Below are 19055 nucleotides of genomic sequence, written 5' to 3' on the forward strand. Positions count from 1 at the left end.
CAGTCTGTTGTTTGCCGGGCGCTCGGGTTCGGCACATTGCGGATCGGGTGGACAGATTATTGGGTGGGGCTGGGGAAGACCTAGCTGTCATGGTACACGTGGGTACCAATGACATAGGCAGAGGAAGATGGAGAGTCCTAAACGATTTCAGGGACTTAGGCACTAAGTTGAGGAGAAGGACCTCCAAGGTAGTATTTTCCGAAATACTACCTGTACCTCGAGCCACACCAGAGAGGCAGCGGGAGATTAGGGAAGTTAACGAGTGGCTGAGGAGCTGGTGTAGTAAGAAGGGTTTCGGGTTCCTGGAGAACTGGGCCGACTTCTCAGTCGGCCATCGGCTCTATGGTAGGGACGGATTGCACCTAAATGGGGTGGGTGCAGCCGTACTGGGTGCGAGGATGGCCTCAAAGTTAGAGGGGCTTTTAAACTAGGGAATGGGGGGGAGGGTACAGATGTAGAATTAGCCAGTGGAAAGCAAGATTCAGAGGGCAGAAATGGGGGCATTAGCAGTAGGGTGTTTGGAGCTCCTATACCCAGGGTGGGTATGGGGAAAAATCGAAAGAGCAGCCTAAAAACATCAAATGAGGATAGTTGTAACCGGTCAAAATTACGAGGTTTGTATACCAATGCCAGAAGCCTGGCCAACAAGATGGGAGAGCTGGAGCTGCTGATGTTTGAGGAGGACTTAGATTTTGTGGGGATAACTGAGACTTGGTTTGACAGCTCTCATGACTGGATGGCGACCATTCAGGGGTATTCCCTTTATCGCAGAGCTAGAGAAGGTAAAAAAGGGGGAGGGGTATGTTTGTATATTAAGAACAGTATACAGGTAAATATGAGGGATGATATTAATAATGGAGCTAAGGACGAGGCAGAATCCCTATGGGTAGAGCTTTAAAGGGAAGGCACGGTGGGGAAGGTAATATTGGGCGTATGCTATAGGCCCCCCCACCAGAGGGAGGAGGGGGAGGTGGACCTCATTTTACAGATAGGATTGGCAGCAAGGATGGGAAATGTCATTATAATGGGGGACTTTATCCTGATATAGATTGGGCAGATGGAACCGCACACTCAGCCAAGGCTTGGCAGTTCCTAAATGTTTTGCAGGACAATTTCATGGGTCAGATGGTGAACGCACCGACAAGAAACAATGCGGTACTTGACCTACTGATTACTAACAATACAGACCTGCTCACGGATATAGAAATACAGGGGAACTTAGGAAACAGTGACCATAGGTCAATAAGTTTCAGTATTAATTACAGTAATAGGAAGCACAAGGGTAATATTAAGACGCTGAATTTCAAAAGAGCCAATTTCCCAAAACTGCGCTCGCTGCTAGAAAATATCAATTGGGATAGAACCCTGGGAACAAAGAACACAGAGGAAAAATGGGAGTGCTTCAAGAGCATACTTAACAAGGGGATTGGCCAGTGCATTCCAAAGGGAAATAAATTTAAAAGAGCAAAGCTAAACCCTGGGTGGCTAAACTCCAACATAAAAATGCATATTAGTGCTAAAGAAAAGGCCTTCAAAAAATACAAGGCTGAGGGGTCATTGGCAGCATTTAAGCATTACAAAGTGTGTAATAAGAAATGTAAAGATGAAATCAGGGCGGCTAAAATAGAACACGAGAGACATATAGCGGAGGAGAGTAAAAAGAACCCCAAGAAGTTTTTTAAGTATATAAACAGTAAGAAAGTGAGGCCAGAACACATTGGCCCCATAAAAGATGACAAAGGAAATATAGCCACTGAGCACAGAGAAAAGGCGGAAGTGTTAAATCATTTCTTCTCCAGTCTTCACAAAAGAATCGGGGGGCTACACAAACCTAGCTTGTAAGGCCGAACTAAACAACACACCTCAGGAAATACCGCCATGGCTAACAGAAGATAGACTTAAAACTAAACTAGAGAAACTTAACATAAATAAATCACCGGGACCGGATGGCTTGCACACCCTAGGGTTCTGAAAGAGCTCAGCCAGGTGATTGCCAGACCATTATTCTTGATCTTTAAGGATAGTTTACAGACGGGTATGGTGCCAGCTGATTGGAAAAAAGCCAACGTGGTACCAATATTTAAAAAGGGGCCGAGATGTATCCCGGGTAACTATAGGCCGGTCAGCCTAACATCTGTAGTCTGCAAGATTTTGGAGGGGTTGTTAAGGGACCACATACAAGGCTTTAGTAATGAAAACTGTATTATTAGTAGTAATCAGCATGGATTCATGAAAAATCGTTCTTGCCAAACCAATCTATTAACCTTCTATGATGAAGTGAGCTGCCACCTAGATAAAGGGAAGCCTGTGGATGTGGTGTATCTGGACTTTTCTCAGCCCAGGTAAGATGCCTCTAATGTCTCAGAAGTGGCTTGACACAAGGAATGCGACAGTTGTAGCCCATGTCCTGGATACGTCTGTGTGTGGTGGCTCTTGAAGCACTGACACCAGCCGTAGTCCACTCCTTGTGAATCCTTGTGAATCTCCCTTCACAATCCTCTCAAGGCTGCGGTTATCCCTGTTGCTTGTGCACCTTTTTCTACCACACTTTTTTGTTCCACTCAACTTTCCATTATTTGGAATACACATTGGTTTTTCTCCTCTTTAAAGGGGGATTTTTAAGGCAATCAAAAGAAAAAAGATCTAAATAAAATATGAATGTTTATTAAGAACTAGTTAAAATGATATTGGTAACGAACATTGATTAACCATAATGACTAATCCTGATCATATGGTCAACCTGGCGGTTGGTTCATGCAGTTCATATATGTAGGGTGGCCCGCATATGCGCTGGCGCTCACTGACGTCCTTTGGTCCCTTCCTGTTTGACTCCCCCACAGTGGTTTAACTGTTTATCATCATCCCTTACATACATATTTCACTCAGCTTTAGGGGAACCTTTCATGATGTTTGACCTCCTTTCCCGGTCAGGCACAGGTAAGCCTTCACATGCAGTTGTGTGGCGGGCTATGAGCGATGCATCCGATACAGCAGCGGTGACCTTTGGCCCCTGCCTGTTCAGTGCTTGCTTATCCTGTGTCGGTGGCTATTAGTCTCTGGCTGTGTCCTCCTTACAGGACGGAGCGGAACAGCTTCTGGCGTCCTTTCCAGAGCGCCGGTTGTTGTATTTCTAGTCCGTCGGCTTCGAGGCGATGACTTCCGAGTCTCGCCGAGAAGGGGGAGGCGCCCGGGGTGCCTCTTCCCGCCACGCATGGGCAAACAAAGGGGACGCCAAGGACCATCGTCGGCGCCATTCTCTTCCACTCTCCTACATGGAAGGAGGTGGATATTTATACCTCATTTGAACAGGTGAATTGGGAGTGAATTTATGGCTATTTCGTGAAGGCGATTGCTGCACTTAACAACCCAGGATACAGGCATATACTTTCTCTGTGAGTACCTCAGTTACTGGTCCGGCTTTTTACCTTATATCCTTGAGTGTTGTGCAGGCTCTGCTAGGAGCAGCCATTTTGACCCCTCAAAGACTAATAGCCAACTCTCTCTTATTTGCCAGAATATCAATATCGTATTTTTTCTCTGTTTTTAAGGCACCGCAACATTTGGGGTCCTTTTAACCTTGTACCTCATGGTCCTACTGGAATTAAGGGCTCATCCATCATATTTGGTGTGGATCGGCATTTGGCTTCTCCCTCCCCTTCCCTTGCTTAAGACTACTATGGTATTGGATGATGACATTTTCTTGGAAGAAAATATGGATGAATTATGCTAATACAAGAAGCGTGGTGGATAACAGTTCATGTGCTAATATGTGGAGGATTCACGTCTATGGCCACTTTTATGTCAATCAGTGATGTATTTTTCTCTTTTTTTTGTTTGTTCTTTTTTTCTCTCTTTTCCATAGAAAGGGGATTACAACATGCACATATCCCTGATGAAGATTTGAAATCAAAGTTCGCAAATTATTTTGAAACGCGTCAGATTCACCACTCTCCCCCCCTTGGGGGTCCTCTCCCCATGGTGGGAGTTATGTTTTCCCCTCCTTTCTCTTTTTTGTCACTATTTTTTGATCGAGTATTTGTATGTGGATCCACCTGCATATGGTCAACCATGGTTCCTTCCAGTTTGACCATATGATCAGGATTAGTCATTATGGTTATTCAATGTTTGTTACCAATATCATTTTAACTAGTTCTTAACCACTTAAGCCCCGGAAGATTTTACCCCCTTCCTGACCAGGGGGTATTTTGCGATTCGGCACTGCGTGATTTTAACGGACAATTGCGCGGTCGTGCGACGCTGTACCTAAACAAATTTGACGTCCTTTTTTTCCCACAAACGGAGCTTTCTTTTGGTGGTATTTGATCACCTGTGCGATTTTTTTTTTTTTTTTTTTTTTATCACGCGCTATAAACAAAAAAAGAGCGGCAATTTTGCAAAAATAACAATATTTTTCACATTTTTTTTATATGAAATTCCCAAAAAAGAAAAGTAAAAATCAAAATTTTTTAACATTTTCGGCCAATTTGTTTTATGCTACATATGTTTGGTAAAAAAAATCGCAAAAAGCGTATTTTGATTGGTTTGTGCAAAAGTTATCGCGTTTACTAACAAAGGGAAAGATTTTTGTCATTTTTGTTTTTTTTTTTTTTAACGCGTAATGGCGGCGATGTGCGATTTTTTTTTTTTTTTTTTTTTTTTTTTTTTTTTTGCGGTACTGCGACATTGCGGCGGACAGATCGGACCCTTGACTGATATTTTTGACACTTTTGGGGTTACCAGTGACATTTCTACAGTAATCAGTGCTATATATATGCACTGTTACTGTAAAAATACACTGGCAGTTAAGGGGTTAACTTTATTTGAGAGGGAGGGGCTGTGTGTGTCCCTAGGGGCGTGATTCTAACTGTGATTGGCTGTGGCTTGAGGTGTAGTTACACTGATCAACGGTTCTACATATTAGATCCGTATGATCAGTGTCTCTACACAGGGAGAACTGACAGGCAGCTTGTTTACACAAGCTGCCTGCCTTTCTCCCTCTCCCCCGACGATCGCAGAGTGACTGGCGGACATCGGGTCCGCTGGTCACATGCGTGGGGGGGTGCGTGACCACGCCGCCGGCGGCGCGCGCTCGCTCCCCAGACCCTCCCAGGCTAGTGACGTACCGATACGTCACTCTGCCTGTGAGGGGCTGACCGCCGCCGTATATAGTCGTGCGGCGGTCGGCAAGTGGTTAATAAACATTCATATTTTATTTAGATCTTTTTTGCTTCTTTTTTTTTTTTTTTTTTTTTTTTTTTTCTTTTGATTGCCTTGAAAATCCCCCTTTAAGAGGAGAAAAACCAATGTGTATTCCAAATGTTTCATGGGATGATGGCAATCATGGGTCACTCACGATCTGGGACTACTCTTTTCAACTTTCCATTATTATGCTTGATTACAGCACTCTGTTAACAGTCAGGTTCTTTAGCAGTGACCTTTTGCGACTTGGCCTCCTTGTGGAGGGTATCAGTGACTGTCTTCTGGACAACTGTCAAGTCAACAATCTTCCCCATTAATGTGTAACCAACTGAACCAGACTGAAAGACTATTTAAAGGCTCAGGAAATGTTTACAGGTGTTTTTGAATTAATTAGTTGATTAGAGTGGGACACCATGAGTCTACAATATTGAACTTTTTCACAATATTCTAATTTTCTGAGATACTGCATTTTGGGTTTTCACTAGTTGTAATCCATAAAGAAAGTCCAAGAAAGAAATGCTTAAAATATTACTCTGTGTGTGTTATGAATATATGAGGTTTTTTTTTTTATTTTTTGAATTGAATTACTGAAATACTTTTTGATATTCTAATTTTTTGAGATGCACCTGTTGGTATGATTTTTTTTATTTTATTTTTTGCAACTCCATTTTAATGCGCAATTACTTTGTGTGTGTCACAGCACGGCAAGAGCATCTGAAGGACCAGTCTACAAAGGAGTTTGCAAATGCTTCTGCCGCTCTAAGGGACATGGTTTTATTACACCTCAAGATGGAGGGCCTGATGTATTTTTACATATCTCTGAGTAAGTGCTATGACATGATATACTTGTGTGACACTGGTACTTTACTGTATGCACAGTGATGAAATGTGGTGTTCTCGACCCCAATATGGCAATATTATGGCTCCTATTTACTGTCCTATTATTACAATGAAAAATTGGATGTTCGCTTGTTCCAGTTCAGTAAAGCTTATTAATACTATATATTATCCTATATACAATATGTCATGGGTTTGCCAGCCAACCATCAAAACCTGATTTATATTAGAAATGCTTCACTAATAAATCTAATGTGGTGTATTAGTCTGTAGATCTTCATGTTCTGTGGATTTACTTATTTATAAAGCAATAAATCATTTTGTTAATTCCTGTATGTACATGTGAAATAGACTCCTTCAAAAACGAATTCTGGTAAGCTCAGTAAATTGTTTTAAAAATAGCTGGATGTATTCTTAAATGCACAAATATAACTGGGTACTAACATTTTAAATCTAATAACACCAGGAGTAGTTGATCCAGGGAATAGCCGATTGGCTTCTGGGGGATCAGGAGGAAATTTTTTTTTTTTTTTCTCCACCGAAGCAAATAGGATCATACCTGTATTTTTTTGCCTTTCTCTCAATCAAATGTGGGTATATGATAGTATATGGGAGGTTTTCTATTTTTTTTTCCTCTTTTCTTTAGCTAGATAGACTGGTGTCTTTTTGAACCTGACTGTTGCATTAGAAGTGACTTAGAATCATTTGCTGTCCCATAATATATTAATACTGCAGTTTTAAAACAACCTAAATTCTTTGTGTGTGAGAGATTGAACACCTAACTGACACTTTTGGGGGGGACCAGGGACATTACTGCAGTAATCAGTGTTAAAAAAATGCACGGTTACTGTACTAATGACACTGGCAGGGAAGGGGTTAACACCCGGGACGATCAAAGGGTTAAATGTGTGCCACGAGGATGCTTTCGAACTGTGGGGGGTTGTATTCACTGGATGGACGAAGACCTGTGTTCCTAAATAGGGGGGACACCGAATCCCTGTGTTCATAACTGACAGAACAGCGGTCTGCCGTGTTTACAATGGCAGACCACCATTCTGTCTTCATGGGGAGCGATCGCAGGTGCCCGGCGGACATCTCGTCTGCCGGACCCGCTGATTGGGTCCCCCTCTAGCCAATTGTCGTGTGTGCGCACGCCCCCACTAACTGCTACCTGAAACGACATACATGTACGTCGTTTTGCGTAACAGATCTGACCTGCTGCAGTATAACTACAGCGGCTGTTCGGCAAGTGGTTATACCTTTTTTTTTTTTTTTCAGGACAAATTGGGCTTTCATTTGGTGGTTAATGGTAGTGGATATCTCCTGATTTTTTTATCTAAGGAAAACTGGCCCAAAATGGTAAACAAAATGGGATTTTTGACTTACCGTAAAATCCATTTCTGTGTTGATCATTGATGGACACAGCTCCTTATCTTCTTGACCATTGAGTTATACTGCCCCCTACAGGAGTAGGACACTAGGCAGGAAAAAGCTTGACTACGCCTATGGGGCAGTCCCAGGGGGTATACTCCCACTCTCGGCTGTAGGCACTCAGTTTTGTTACAAGCTGTATCAGAAGAAAGCCAACTCCAGAGGGGTGGGTGCTGTGTCCGTCAATGAACATCAGTGAAATGGATTTTATGGTAAGTCAAAAATCCCATTTTCTCTTTTGTTCATTGACGAACACAGCTCCTTATCTTCTTGATCATTGGAACGTCCCAAAGCGGTGTCAAACATGAGGGGTGGGAACAGTAAAAAAAAAAATTCCCAAGGCTAAACCCTAGCCAACCAGGTAACCTGGAGCTCAACCATAAACAACTGGAGCTCACCTGAAAAGACAGTACACCCTCAGAGGACCAGGACCTCTAAACAGCAGCCTGCAAAACCTTGCAGCCAAAGGAATCATCCTGCAGATGGCAACACATTCACCCAATAAAACTTTGTGAAAGTGTGCACAGATGACCAGGTGGCCGTCTTGCAAACATGCATTACTAAGGAAGCACCAAGCGCCTTAACAGGGAAAGGAGGAACCTAACCCTCAATTAAATAGGCTTGAACCACTGTCTGTCTGATCCATCTGGAAATGATCGCAGCAGAAGCGGCCAACCCTTTTCAAGGTCAATCAGTGAGAGCAAATAGTGAGTCTGACTTCCTGAAAGACTCCGTAGCTGCCAGATACATACTGATTGCCCAAACCACATCCAGGGAATGCAAGGCAATTTCCTTAGGATGTTTAGGCCTGGGACATAGGGAAGGCAACACAATGTCTTCATTCAAATAGAAATCAGAGACAACCTTTGGAAGGAACAATGAACGGGCCAAGAACCACCTTATCTCTGAACCACCAGGTAAGGTGAATGACAAGACAACGCCGCCAGCTCCTGCGCACAGTGTGTCGAAGTAATAGCCACCAAAAAAGGCCACTTTCTGGGACAATGTAAGCAGGGGAACCTCCCAAAGACTTTCGAAAGGAGGTTTCTGAAGAACTGACAGCACCAAATTGAGGTTCCACAGTGGCAAAGGAGACCGCACTGGAGGAGCCAAGTGTCAAACTTCCTGGATAAAAGTACGCACCAAGCAATGTATGCCCAATGGACGTTGAAAGAAAACTGCTTAGGCCGAAACCCGGCCCTTGATGGTACTCAAGGCCAAGTGCTGCTCAACCCCCGTTGGAGGAAAGCCAATGTCTGAGCCACCGAAAAGGAGCGGGGGTGAACCCCAAGAGACTCACACCACGCAATGTACGTTTACCAAGTATGATGGTAGATTTTCTAGCCTTTAACAGCGTAGGAATCACCGATTCAGACAAACCTCTATCCTTCATCACATGGCTTTCAACAGCCAAGCCGTTAGTCAGTGAATGTAAAGCCGGATGGAAGATTGGCCCTTGGGACAGCAGATCTTCCCTGAGAGTAAGTTTCCAAGGAGCATCGGTGACCAGCCGTACCAGATGTGCGTACCAAGACCGGGGAGGCCAACCAGGAGCCTCTAGAATGACTGGAATCCCTTCTGCCTTGATCCTGCACAGGAGTCTTGGCAGAAGTTTGAGAGGGGGGAGGCGTAAATCGGACAATACTGATGCGTCTGTGGCGTCGGCTAGAGGATCCCGAGACCATGCCACAAACCTCTGTACCTTCCTGTTGAGACGAGAGGCCAAGAGGTCAACCTCGGGAGTACCCCACTGGAGACACAACTGAGGAAACACCGCTGAATTGAGCGACCATTCCCCCTGGTCTAACGCCTGTCGACTGAGGTAATCCGCTTGCCAATTTTCCACTTCTAAAATGTGTACAGCAGAGAGGGCTGGGACAAATAGTTCTGCCCACCTTAGAATACCAGCTACTTCCCGAGCTCCCAGGACACTTCTTGAGCCTCTTGGTGATTGACATAGGCCACAGCCCTGGCATTGTCCGATTGAATGCGTACCAGACACCCCTGTAGACGAATTGTCCAATTACCCAGACAAAGGCTGATTGTTTGGATTTCCAGTACATTGATCGGCAGTCCTGAGCACAAACTGTTCCCGAGGACTCCTCCCCACCCGGACAGGCTGGCATCCTTGGTGACAACCGCCCAGTACAGGGGAAGAGGATTTTCCCTGTCGAAGTGCCGAAGTCAAAGTTTCCCTGTCGAACGAAGCCACCAGATCAGGGACCCTCTCATATCCCGGCTCAACAGGATCAGATTGTCTAATGACCTAGGATCCTTGTCCTATTTCACCATGATCTCTTTTTGCAGAGATCTTGTGTGGAACGGTGGAAAACGGAACCACCTCGAAGGTAGACACCATCCCGCCCAGCACCTGCATGCAAGCCTGGAGGGATTGTCTGTTGGACAATAGAAGCTGAATTGCCTCCTACAATCTCTGGAGCTTTTCCAGAGGAAGAAACACTCTGGCCGAGTCCAAAGTCGGAACCAGAGCCGACTTCTGAAGGTTCAGAATCCAACCGAACTCCCACAGAGTTCGCAGAGTAATCTCCCAAGTTGTCCAATCAGAGAAGTCGAAGACTCCACTCACAAAAGATCGTTGTCAGAGAAATGGCCATGCTGCAACTGGCAACTCCGCCAGTACTTCCAATGGCCGCAATGGACTCAGGCCATAGACTCATTGTCAGTGAAATGGCTGTGCTGCAACTGGCAAATTTGCCAGTACTTCCCATGGCTGCAATGGACTCAGGCCATAGACTAATTCACTGGCCTATAAAAGGACTCTGCTCAGCCCATTTGATTGCTGGATTGTCTTCAGCTCTTCCTGTTTCCTGTGTATTGCTACTTCCTGGATTCCAGTTTGACCCGGCTTGTTTCTGACCTGTCTGCTCTCTCTCCTGGCTTCGACCCACGGCTTCGTCTGACCCTTCGATCCTGCTCCAGTGTTTGACCCTCGGCTTGTGTGACCATCCTTGCTCTCTTGTCCTCTGCCTGACTTCCAGTGTACCGATCCCGGCTTGCTCAACGGACTTGCTTCTGCTCAATCCCCTTGTCTTGGCGACCTGTTTGGACTGATACCTGTGTATGACCCTCGGCCTGGCTTTTACCTGCACATTGCTTGATTCCCTGGAGGCCCTGCAAGTTGTTCCAGGATATCCTTGTGAACCTTTACCTTCACTCCACAAGCATCCAGTGCTCCTTGGGACGCGTCACCTCCTGTCCCACTTCCAGGGGTGATTCGCACCGAGCTGCAAGGGAAGCCCTCTCAGCATTTCGGCCTCTACCAAGAAGTGATCTGACAGTACAATCCAGCCATGTCAGAGGCCGACAGAGGTGCTTCCCAGCTCGAGGCTCTTTGTCAGCAAGTCTCCTCTTTAACACAGGCGGTCCAGAGACTGCAGGACGGTTATTTTCAACTAGAGGGTCGAGTGTTGAACCTAGCTGGCGCACCCTCTCCTTCCGACCCCAATCAAACGCCCGCTAGCTCCGGGGGCACCTCCACTCAGCAAGGACCAGCCGGCCCTGCGCAGGCAGCCATGGTTTTCCCACCTGAACCCAGGGTACCTACACCCGAACGCTTCCGTGGGGAACGGAGAAGGTTCAGATCCTTTAAGAATGCATGTCTCTTGTATTTAGCCCTTCAGCCCAGAACCTTCTCTTCAGAGACTGTCAAAGTAGGATTCATAATTTCTCTGTTGTCAGAAGAACCCCAGACCTGGGCCCATAACCTCCTTGAGGAAAAGAGCCCCTCATTGAACTCTGTAGACTCCTTCTTCCAGGCCATGGCCCAGTTATATGAGGACCCCCAACGGACTGTTACGGCTGAATCAGCCCTACATGCCTTACAACAAAATAAACGTCCTGTAGAGGACTATACCATTGACTTCCGCAGATGGGCTGCGGATACAGACTGGAATGAGCCAGCACTCAAGTACCAGTACCGTCACGGATTGTCTGAAGCCCTTAAGGACGAGTTAGCTCGGGTAGAAACCCCTACGTCTTTGGAAGGTCTAATCTCACTGGCAATCCAACTGGACAGGCGCCTGCGGGAGAGACGCTCAGAGCGCCTTCAAGGGGCCCGACCTACCTGGGTTCTCCCGAAAGTCCCACTTGCTGCTTCACCCCATCCTGGGCCTTCTGTCTCCGGGGGATCAGAAGGAGAACCCATGCAGATTGGTCTAATCCGTTCTGCCTTGACCCCCGAGGAAAGACAACGTCGCCGTCAAGCTAACCTCTGCCTTTATTGTGGGGAATCTGGCCACTTCTACGCAATTGTCCTGTGAGACCCAGTAAGTCCTATTCACGGCCTCTGCTGAACTGTCAAGTCGCTGGGTCATCCCCTACTCATCTTATTCTCCCTGTCTCCCTACAGGTAGCAGAAAAGAAGATTCGGCTTCTGGCGATCGTTGATTCTGGGGCATGTAGTTGCTTTCTGGACCGTTCTTTAGCTCAAAGACTGTGTGTCCCCATGCAAGCTAAGGAACAGCGACTCCATATTCTTCTGGCTGATGGTTCTTTGCCCAGTTCCGGGCCTGTTACTGAAGAGACGTGCCCCATCTTCACCACGACAGATTCTCTTCACCAGGAATTCCTCCGATTTGACGTCCTTTCCTCACCAATGTTTCCCATTATTTTAGGACTTCCCTGGCTACAGGCCCACAACCCACAGATTGATTGGGTTAAGAGAAGGATCTCCTTCACGTCTAATTACTGCCTGAACCATTGTTTCCTACCTGGATCTGATACTTCTGCTGCTTGCCTGGCCGTCCAACCAGTACATGATCTCCCGGAAAATGTCCCCGCAGTTTATGAGGAATTCATGGACGTATTTGATAAGAAAAAGGCTGAAGCTCTGCCTCCTCACAGGCCTTATGATTGCCCTGTAGAACTTCTGCCTGGAGCCGAGATTCCTTTCGGAAGGATATTCCCGTTATCTGAGAAGGAGCTGGAAACCCTCCGGATTTATATTAACGAAAATTTGGAAAAGGGTTTTATCCGCCCCTCCTCCTCACCAGCAGGGGCCGGGATATTCTTTGTCGAAAAAAAGGATGGCACACTAAGACCTTGTGTAGATTACCGGGAGCTTAATAAAATTACTATTAAAAACCGGTATCCTCTACCTCTTATCCCAGAACTGTTTCAACGTTTCCGGGCAGCTCGGATCTTTACCAAATTGGATCTCCGTGGAGCTTACAACCTTGTTCGCATTAGGAAAGGAGATGAGTGGAAGACGGCGTTCAGAACGCGGTTTGGCCATTTTGAATACCTGGTCATGCCTTTCGGGCTGTGTAACGCCCCTGCTACCTTCCAACATCTAGTTAATGACATTTTTAGGGAATTCCTGGATCTCTTTCTGATTGTCTACCTAGATGACATACTCATTTTTTCCTCCACTCTGGAACTCCACCGGACCCATGTTAAAAAGGTACTATTTACTTTAAGGAAACACGGACTCTATGTGAAACCAGAGAAATGCGAATTCGAGAAAGACTCCATTCAATTCCTGGGTCTCATTATCTCAACAAATGGCATTTCCATGGATCCACAGAAAGTGCAGTCAATTCTCGATTGGCCAGCCCCCTGTGATAAGAAAGGAGTTCAACGCTTTGTGGGGTTTGCTAACTTCTATCGGAGGTTCGTGAAGGGGTTCTCTATGATTATCTCCCCCATTACCCAATTGACCCGCCAACAGGTCCGTTTCCATTGGTCACAGGAAGCTCAAACGGCCTTTGACAAACTGAAGACGTTGTTCACCTCAGCACCTATTCTCCAGCATCCTGATCCAACCCTACCTTATGTGCTTGAAGTGGATGCTTCAGAAATAGCCACTGGAGCAATCTTATCTCAAAGACAAGGCCCGAAGACTCTTCTGCACCCTGTGGCTTTCTTTTCCCGGAAGATGACACCTCCGGAGAGAAACTATGACGTAGGGGATCGGGAACTCTTGGCCATCAAATGTGCCTTGGAAGAGTGGAGATACTTGCTTGAAGGGGCTACTCATCCCATTTTAATATTCACAGACCACAAAAACCTGGAATACCTCAGGACAGCAAGACGCCTGAGACCCCGTCAAGCTCGATGGGCCTTGTTCTTTTCCCGGTTTAATTTTCATCTTACTTACAGGCCAGGGTCCAAGAACGGAAAAGCAGACGCCTTGTCCAGAATGTTTCCAGATACCCCAAACACAGCCGAACCTAACACCATCCTCTCGGCTCAAAATTTTTTGCTTATTCAAACGGATCTGCAATCAGCAATTAAGCAAGCCTCAGTTCAATGTCTCGAGCCTGGGACCTCTTCCTTGGAAAAACGCGGGGGATTCTTGTGGTTCCAAGAAAGGATTTTTGTTCCTTCACAGATCAGACTACAGGTCCTAAAGACTTTGCATGATCACAAGCTTGCCGGGCACTTCGGGGTCAGGAAGACATGTGAACTCATTCAGCGCCACTTTTGGTGGCCCAATTTAGTTCGGGACTGTAAATCCTATGTGGGTTCTTGTATTACGTGTCAGCGTAACAAGGGGGCTAAGACCAAGTCCTGGGGCCTGTTAAGGCCATTGCCCATCCCGGAACAGCCCTGGAAGCAACTTTCCATGGATTTTATAGTGGAATTACCACCTTCAGAAGGTTTCACTACTGTCCTGGTGGTGGTGGACCGTCTCTCGAAGATGGCGCACTTTTTGCCTATGATTGGCACACCTTCTGCCGTGGAAACAGCTAACATGTTTATTAAAGAAGTGGTCAGGCTACACGGTCTCCCGGACAGTATAGTATCGGACAGAGGCGTCCAATTCACTTCCAAATTCTGGAAAGAGCTTTGCAAATCCTTGTCCATTAAGATATGCCTATCATCAGCCTACCACCCGCAGAGTAATGGTCAAACGGAAAGGACCAACCAGACCCTTGAACAATACTTACGTTGCTTTTGCACTTGCTCCCAAGATAACTGGGTCTCTTTACTTCCGTGCGCGGAATTCGCGTATAATAACGCCCTGCATTCTGCAACCAACCAGACCCCGTTCTGGGTGAATTACGGGTTCCATCCTTCTTTTTTGCCCAGTGCTTTCTCAGAAACATCAGTTCCTGCAGTGCAAGACCGGATAATGGCTATCAGGGATAACTACCGGGTGCTACAGGACTCCATATCCAAAGCCCAACAGGAGTACAAGAAATTTTATGACCGCAAGAAAAAGGAAAATCCTATGTATAAGGTCGGGGATAAGGTGTGGCTCTCCTCAAACAACCTACGACTATCTTGCCCTTCTAAAAAGTTGGGACCAAGGTTTATTGGGCCTTTTAGAATCAAAAGGATGATAAACCCTGTGGCTTTTGAACTGGCTTTACCTAATTCATACAAGATCCATCCTGTATTCCATGTTTCCCTGCTAAAGCCTGCAATTTCTAGCCCTTTCCCAGGGAGGGAAGAATTGCCTCCACCTCCAGTTTCAGTGGAGGGTGAACCTGAATATGAAGGTCATACAGTATCTTATTAAATGGAAAGGTTACCCCACTGAAGACAATTCCTGGGAACCCGCTAGTAACCTGCATGCCCCCAGGCTGGTACAGGAATTCCACAGGAGATTCCCGGAAAGATTGGCCCGGTTGGGCATCCGGAGGCTGCCCCTTGGGGGGGGGCACTGTCAGAGAAATGGCCATGCTGCAACTGGCAACTCCGCCAGTACTTCCAATGGCCGCAATGGACTCAGGCCATAGACTCATTGTCAGTGAAATGGCTGTGCTGCAACTGGCAAATTTGCCAGTACTTCCCATGGCTGCAATGGACTCAGGCCATAGACTAATTCACTGGCCTATAAAAGGACTCTGCTCAGCCCATTTGATTGCTGGATTGTCTTCAGCTCTTCCTGTTTCCTGTGTATTGCTACTTCCTGGATTCCAGTTTGACCCGGCTTGTTTCTGACCTGTCTGCTCTCTCTCCTGGCTTCGACCCACGGCTTCGTCTGACCCTTCGATCCTGCTCCAGTGTTTGAACCTCGGCTTGTGTGACCATCCTTGCTCTCTTGTCCTCTGCCTGACTTCCAGTGTACCGATCCCGGCTTGCTCAACGGACTTGCTTCTGCTCAATCCCCTTGTCTTGGCGACCTGTTTGGACTGATACCTGTGTATGACCCTCGGCCTGGCTTTTACCTGCACATTGCTTGATTCCCTGGAGGCCCTGCAAGTTGTTCCAGGATATCCTTGTGAACCTTTACCTGCACTCCACAAGCATCCAGTGCTCCTTGGGACGCGTCACCTCCTGTCCCACTTCCAGGGGTGATTCGCACCGAGCTGCAAGGGAAGCCCTCTCAGCATTTCGGCCTCTACCAAGAAGTGATCTGACAATCGTCCAGGTACCCCAGACCTGTGATTCCCCTGCTGACGCAACAATGCTAGTACCGGGGCCAAAACTTTTATGAAGACCCGAGGAGCCAAAGCATAACGCCGCAAACTGATGATGTTCCTTGCCCACAGCAAAGCGGAGGAAGCATTGGTTACCGTTATATATTGGAATGTGAATGTAGATGTCCTTGATGTTGATAGAAGTGCCCGCACAAAGCAGTTTAGCACCTTGAGGTCCAGAATTGGGACGTATCTTGCCTTCCTTCCTGGGAACTGTAAACCGGTTTTAGTAAAACCACTTAAAATGTTCCGAAGTCAGAACTGGAATAATCACCCCTTGAAGTAACAAGTCTTACTGCCCCAAAGAGACCCCGTAAGCAATCTGGGGACAAGTGCAGGTTGGAAGGGAAGAACCTTTCTGGAGGATAAGACCGAAACTTGATCTTGTAGCCGAACCAAATGACTTTGTGGACCCACGTGTCCTGTACCAGGGAGATCCACGGATCCGGAAACCAGAGAAGATGTCTCCTCACCCCAGATATGGGTGAGGGCGCCCCTTAATGCTGAGGAAGCCTTGACGGCTTTTCTGGAAGAGCCCACTCGTGGCTTGCCAGACCAGTTCCTCTTGAAACCTCAAGTGGAGGCCCTGAAGAGCTTAGATCCCTTGTCTTGAGACCCTGAGGCACGAAAAGGCCTCATGACCCGAGAAGAATGGCCCCCATATATAACGGGGCTCCTTGTCTTTGGAAGCCTGGGGAAGAAGAGTACTCTTCCCCCCCCCCCCCCCCCGTGAGACCCTTAATGATGTCATCCACATCCAGGACCACTGCTGACAGTCTAGAAATCGAAGGAGCCGCATCCAAAGAGGCATCACAGACAAACTGTAGTTACATAGTCAGGTTGAAAAAAGACACAAGTCCATCTGGTTCAACCAACAAAAAAAAAAAAAAAAAAAAACTGTTGATCCAGAGGAAGGGGGAAAAAACCCAGCAAAGCGTGATCCAATTTGCTACAGCAGGGGAAAAAAATCCTTCTGATCCCCCGAAAGGATATTCCCTGGATCAACTTTACCTAAAAAAATGTTAGTACCCACTTACTGTATATATTAAGTACACCCAGGAAAGAATCCAGACCTTTTTTTTTTTTTTTTTTTTTAAAAGCAATCTAGTGAGCTAGCCAGAACCACCTCTGGAGGGAGTCTATTCCACATTTTCACAGCTCTTACGGTGAAGAAACCCTTCCGTATTTGGAGATTAAATCTGTTTTCCTCTAGACATAAAGAGTGCCCCCTTGTCCTCTGTGTTGACCTTAAAGTGAACAACTCCACACCAAGTTCACTATATGGACCCCTTATGTATTTATACATGTTGATCATATCCCCCCTTAATCTCCTCTTAAGAGAGAATAAATTCAGTTCCTCTAATCTTTTCTCATAGCTGAACTCCTCCATGCCTCTTATCAGTTTGGTTGCCCTTCTCTGCACTTTTTCCAGTTCCCTGATATTCTTTTTAAGAACTGGTGCCCAAAACAGAACTGCATATTCCAGATGAGGTCTTAATAACACGCCTCATACAAAGTCCCAAGCCTTCCTTTTTGTTCCCCATATTGTTTGATCAAGAGACACTTGAATGGTGTGGGGTCAGTCCCCCCCCCCCCCTCAAGTTTACAGGCTTATAAATTTATATTTTTACCAGGTTACATTGATTAAAAGAAAAAAAAAATGAATTACATTACAATTATCCTATGTTCCAGTATGGGTGTGACTGTGTGGGTGGTAAGGGTTGCTGGAACTTGTATGTGTCTTGTAAAATGAGTTTCAGGTTTCTCATCCCTGTACTAGGTAGACCAGCTTTTCAACTATAAAAACATTTTCTTTGCTAGGAACTGATGCTGAACGCATCTATATATGTAGGATTGTTCATGTTTGTTTTTTTTTTGTTTTTTTCTTCCACGCAGTATTGAAGGAGAATATGTTCCTGTAGAAGGAGATGAGGTCACATTCAAGCTTTGCTCAATTCCACCAAAAAATGAGAAACGTCAAGCTGTAGAAGTTGTAATCACCCATTTAGCTGCAGGAACAAAGCATGAGACGTGGTCTGGACATATCATTGATTCCTAAATGTTTCACCAACATCAACTGCTATTAAGATGCCTTGGATTTTTTATTTTGTTACTATTGTTTAACATCATAGGTTACTGCATAAAGTGGCCACTGCTAAATAAAAGGAATATAGTTGAGTGATTTATATCTTTAATGCCATTCCATTTCTGATTTGTAAAACCAGATCTAAGGAACTACTATTGAATTTCACCTCAGTTACAATAAGCCTTTTTGCTCGTTATTTGCCAGGGGCTTATCTAATTCAATATTTTTTTTATCTGGGCACTATATTTGGTTGCATATCTCTTCTTCACTTGATACATACTTGCATCTTTGCAAGGGACTAAAATATATTTTAGTACTGTGGATTTGTTTTCACTGAATGTTCTAAATAAACAATAAATATCTCTGAACCATATTTGTCTTCAATAAAAATGTAATAATCATGTTTAAATTAACTGTATATACAGTCCCTCCAGAAAGTATGCACAGCACTTCACTTTTTTCACATTTTGTTCTCTTACAGCTTTATGCCAAAATGCATTAAATTCAATATTTTCCTCAAAATTCTTCAAACCATACCCCATATTGACAACGTAAAAATAAGTTTGTTTGAAATATTTGCAAATTTATTAAAAAGGAAAAAATTCACATGTATTCACAGCCTTTGCTCAATACTTTGTTAAAGCACCTTTGGCACCAATTACAGCTTCAAGTCTTTTTGATGATGACGCTACAAGCTTGGCACACCTATTTTTGGGCAGTTTCTCCCATTGTTCTTTGCAGGACCTCTCGGATTGAATAGAAAGTGTCTGTGCACAGCAATTTTCAAATCTCTCCAGAGCTGTTCAATCGGGTTCAAGTCTGGGCTCTGGCTGTTCCACTCAAGGACGTTCACAGCCACTCCTTTGTGATCTTGGCTGTGTGTTTAGGCTTGTTGTCCTGTTGGAAGATGAATCTTCGCCCCTTCACCACCATGCTTCACTGTAGGGATGGTTTCCTCCAGACATGACGCTTGCTATTCAGGCTAAAGAGTTCAATCTTTGTTTTATCAGACCAGAGAATTTTGTTTCTCATGGTCAGTCCTTCAGGTGCCTTTTGGCAAACTCCAGACAGGCTGTATTGTGCATTTTACTGAGGAGTGGCTTCCGTCTGGC

The 19055-nt window shown here is 45.5% G+C and overlaps 1 protein-coding gene across 1 annotated transcript in view; it reads left to right on the top strand.

Annotated features, from left to right (window-relative positions):
- Nucleotides 1–17924, top strand: part of CARHSP1 (calcium regulated heat stable protein 1) — a 142730-nt gene extending 124806 nt beyond the window's left edge. Inside the window, exons 3-4 of the mRNA XM_082261303.1 lie at nucleotides 5900–6022; nucleotides 17754–17924. Coding sequence (XP_082117429.1) covers nucleotides 5900–6022; nucleotides 17754–17916 — 286 coding nt within the window. The 3' untranslated portion in view covers nucleotides 17917–17924. The remainder of the gene's footprint in view (nucleotides 1–5899; nucleotides 6023–17753) is intronic.
- The last annotated feature ends 1131 nt before the right edge of the window (nucleotides 17925–19055 follow it).

This window comes from Pelophylax lessonae (assembly GCF_965119305.1).
Source record: "Pelophylax lessonae genome assembly, chromosome: 6".
Classification (NCBI taxonomy): domain Eukaryota; kingdom Metazoa; phylum Chordata; class Amphibia; order Anura; family Ranidae; genus Pelophylax; species Pelophylax lessonae.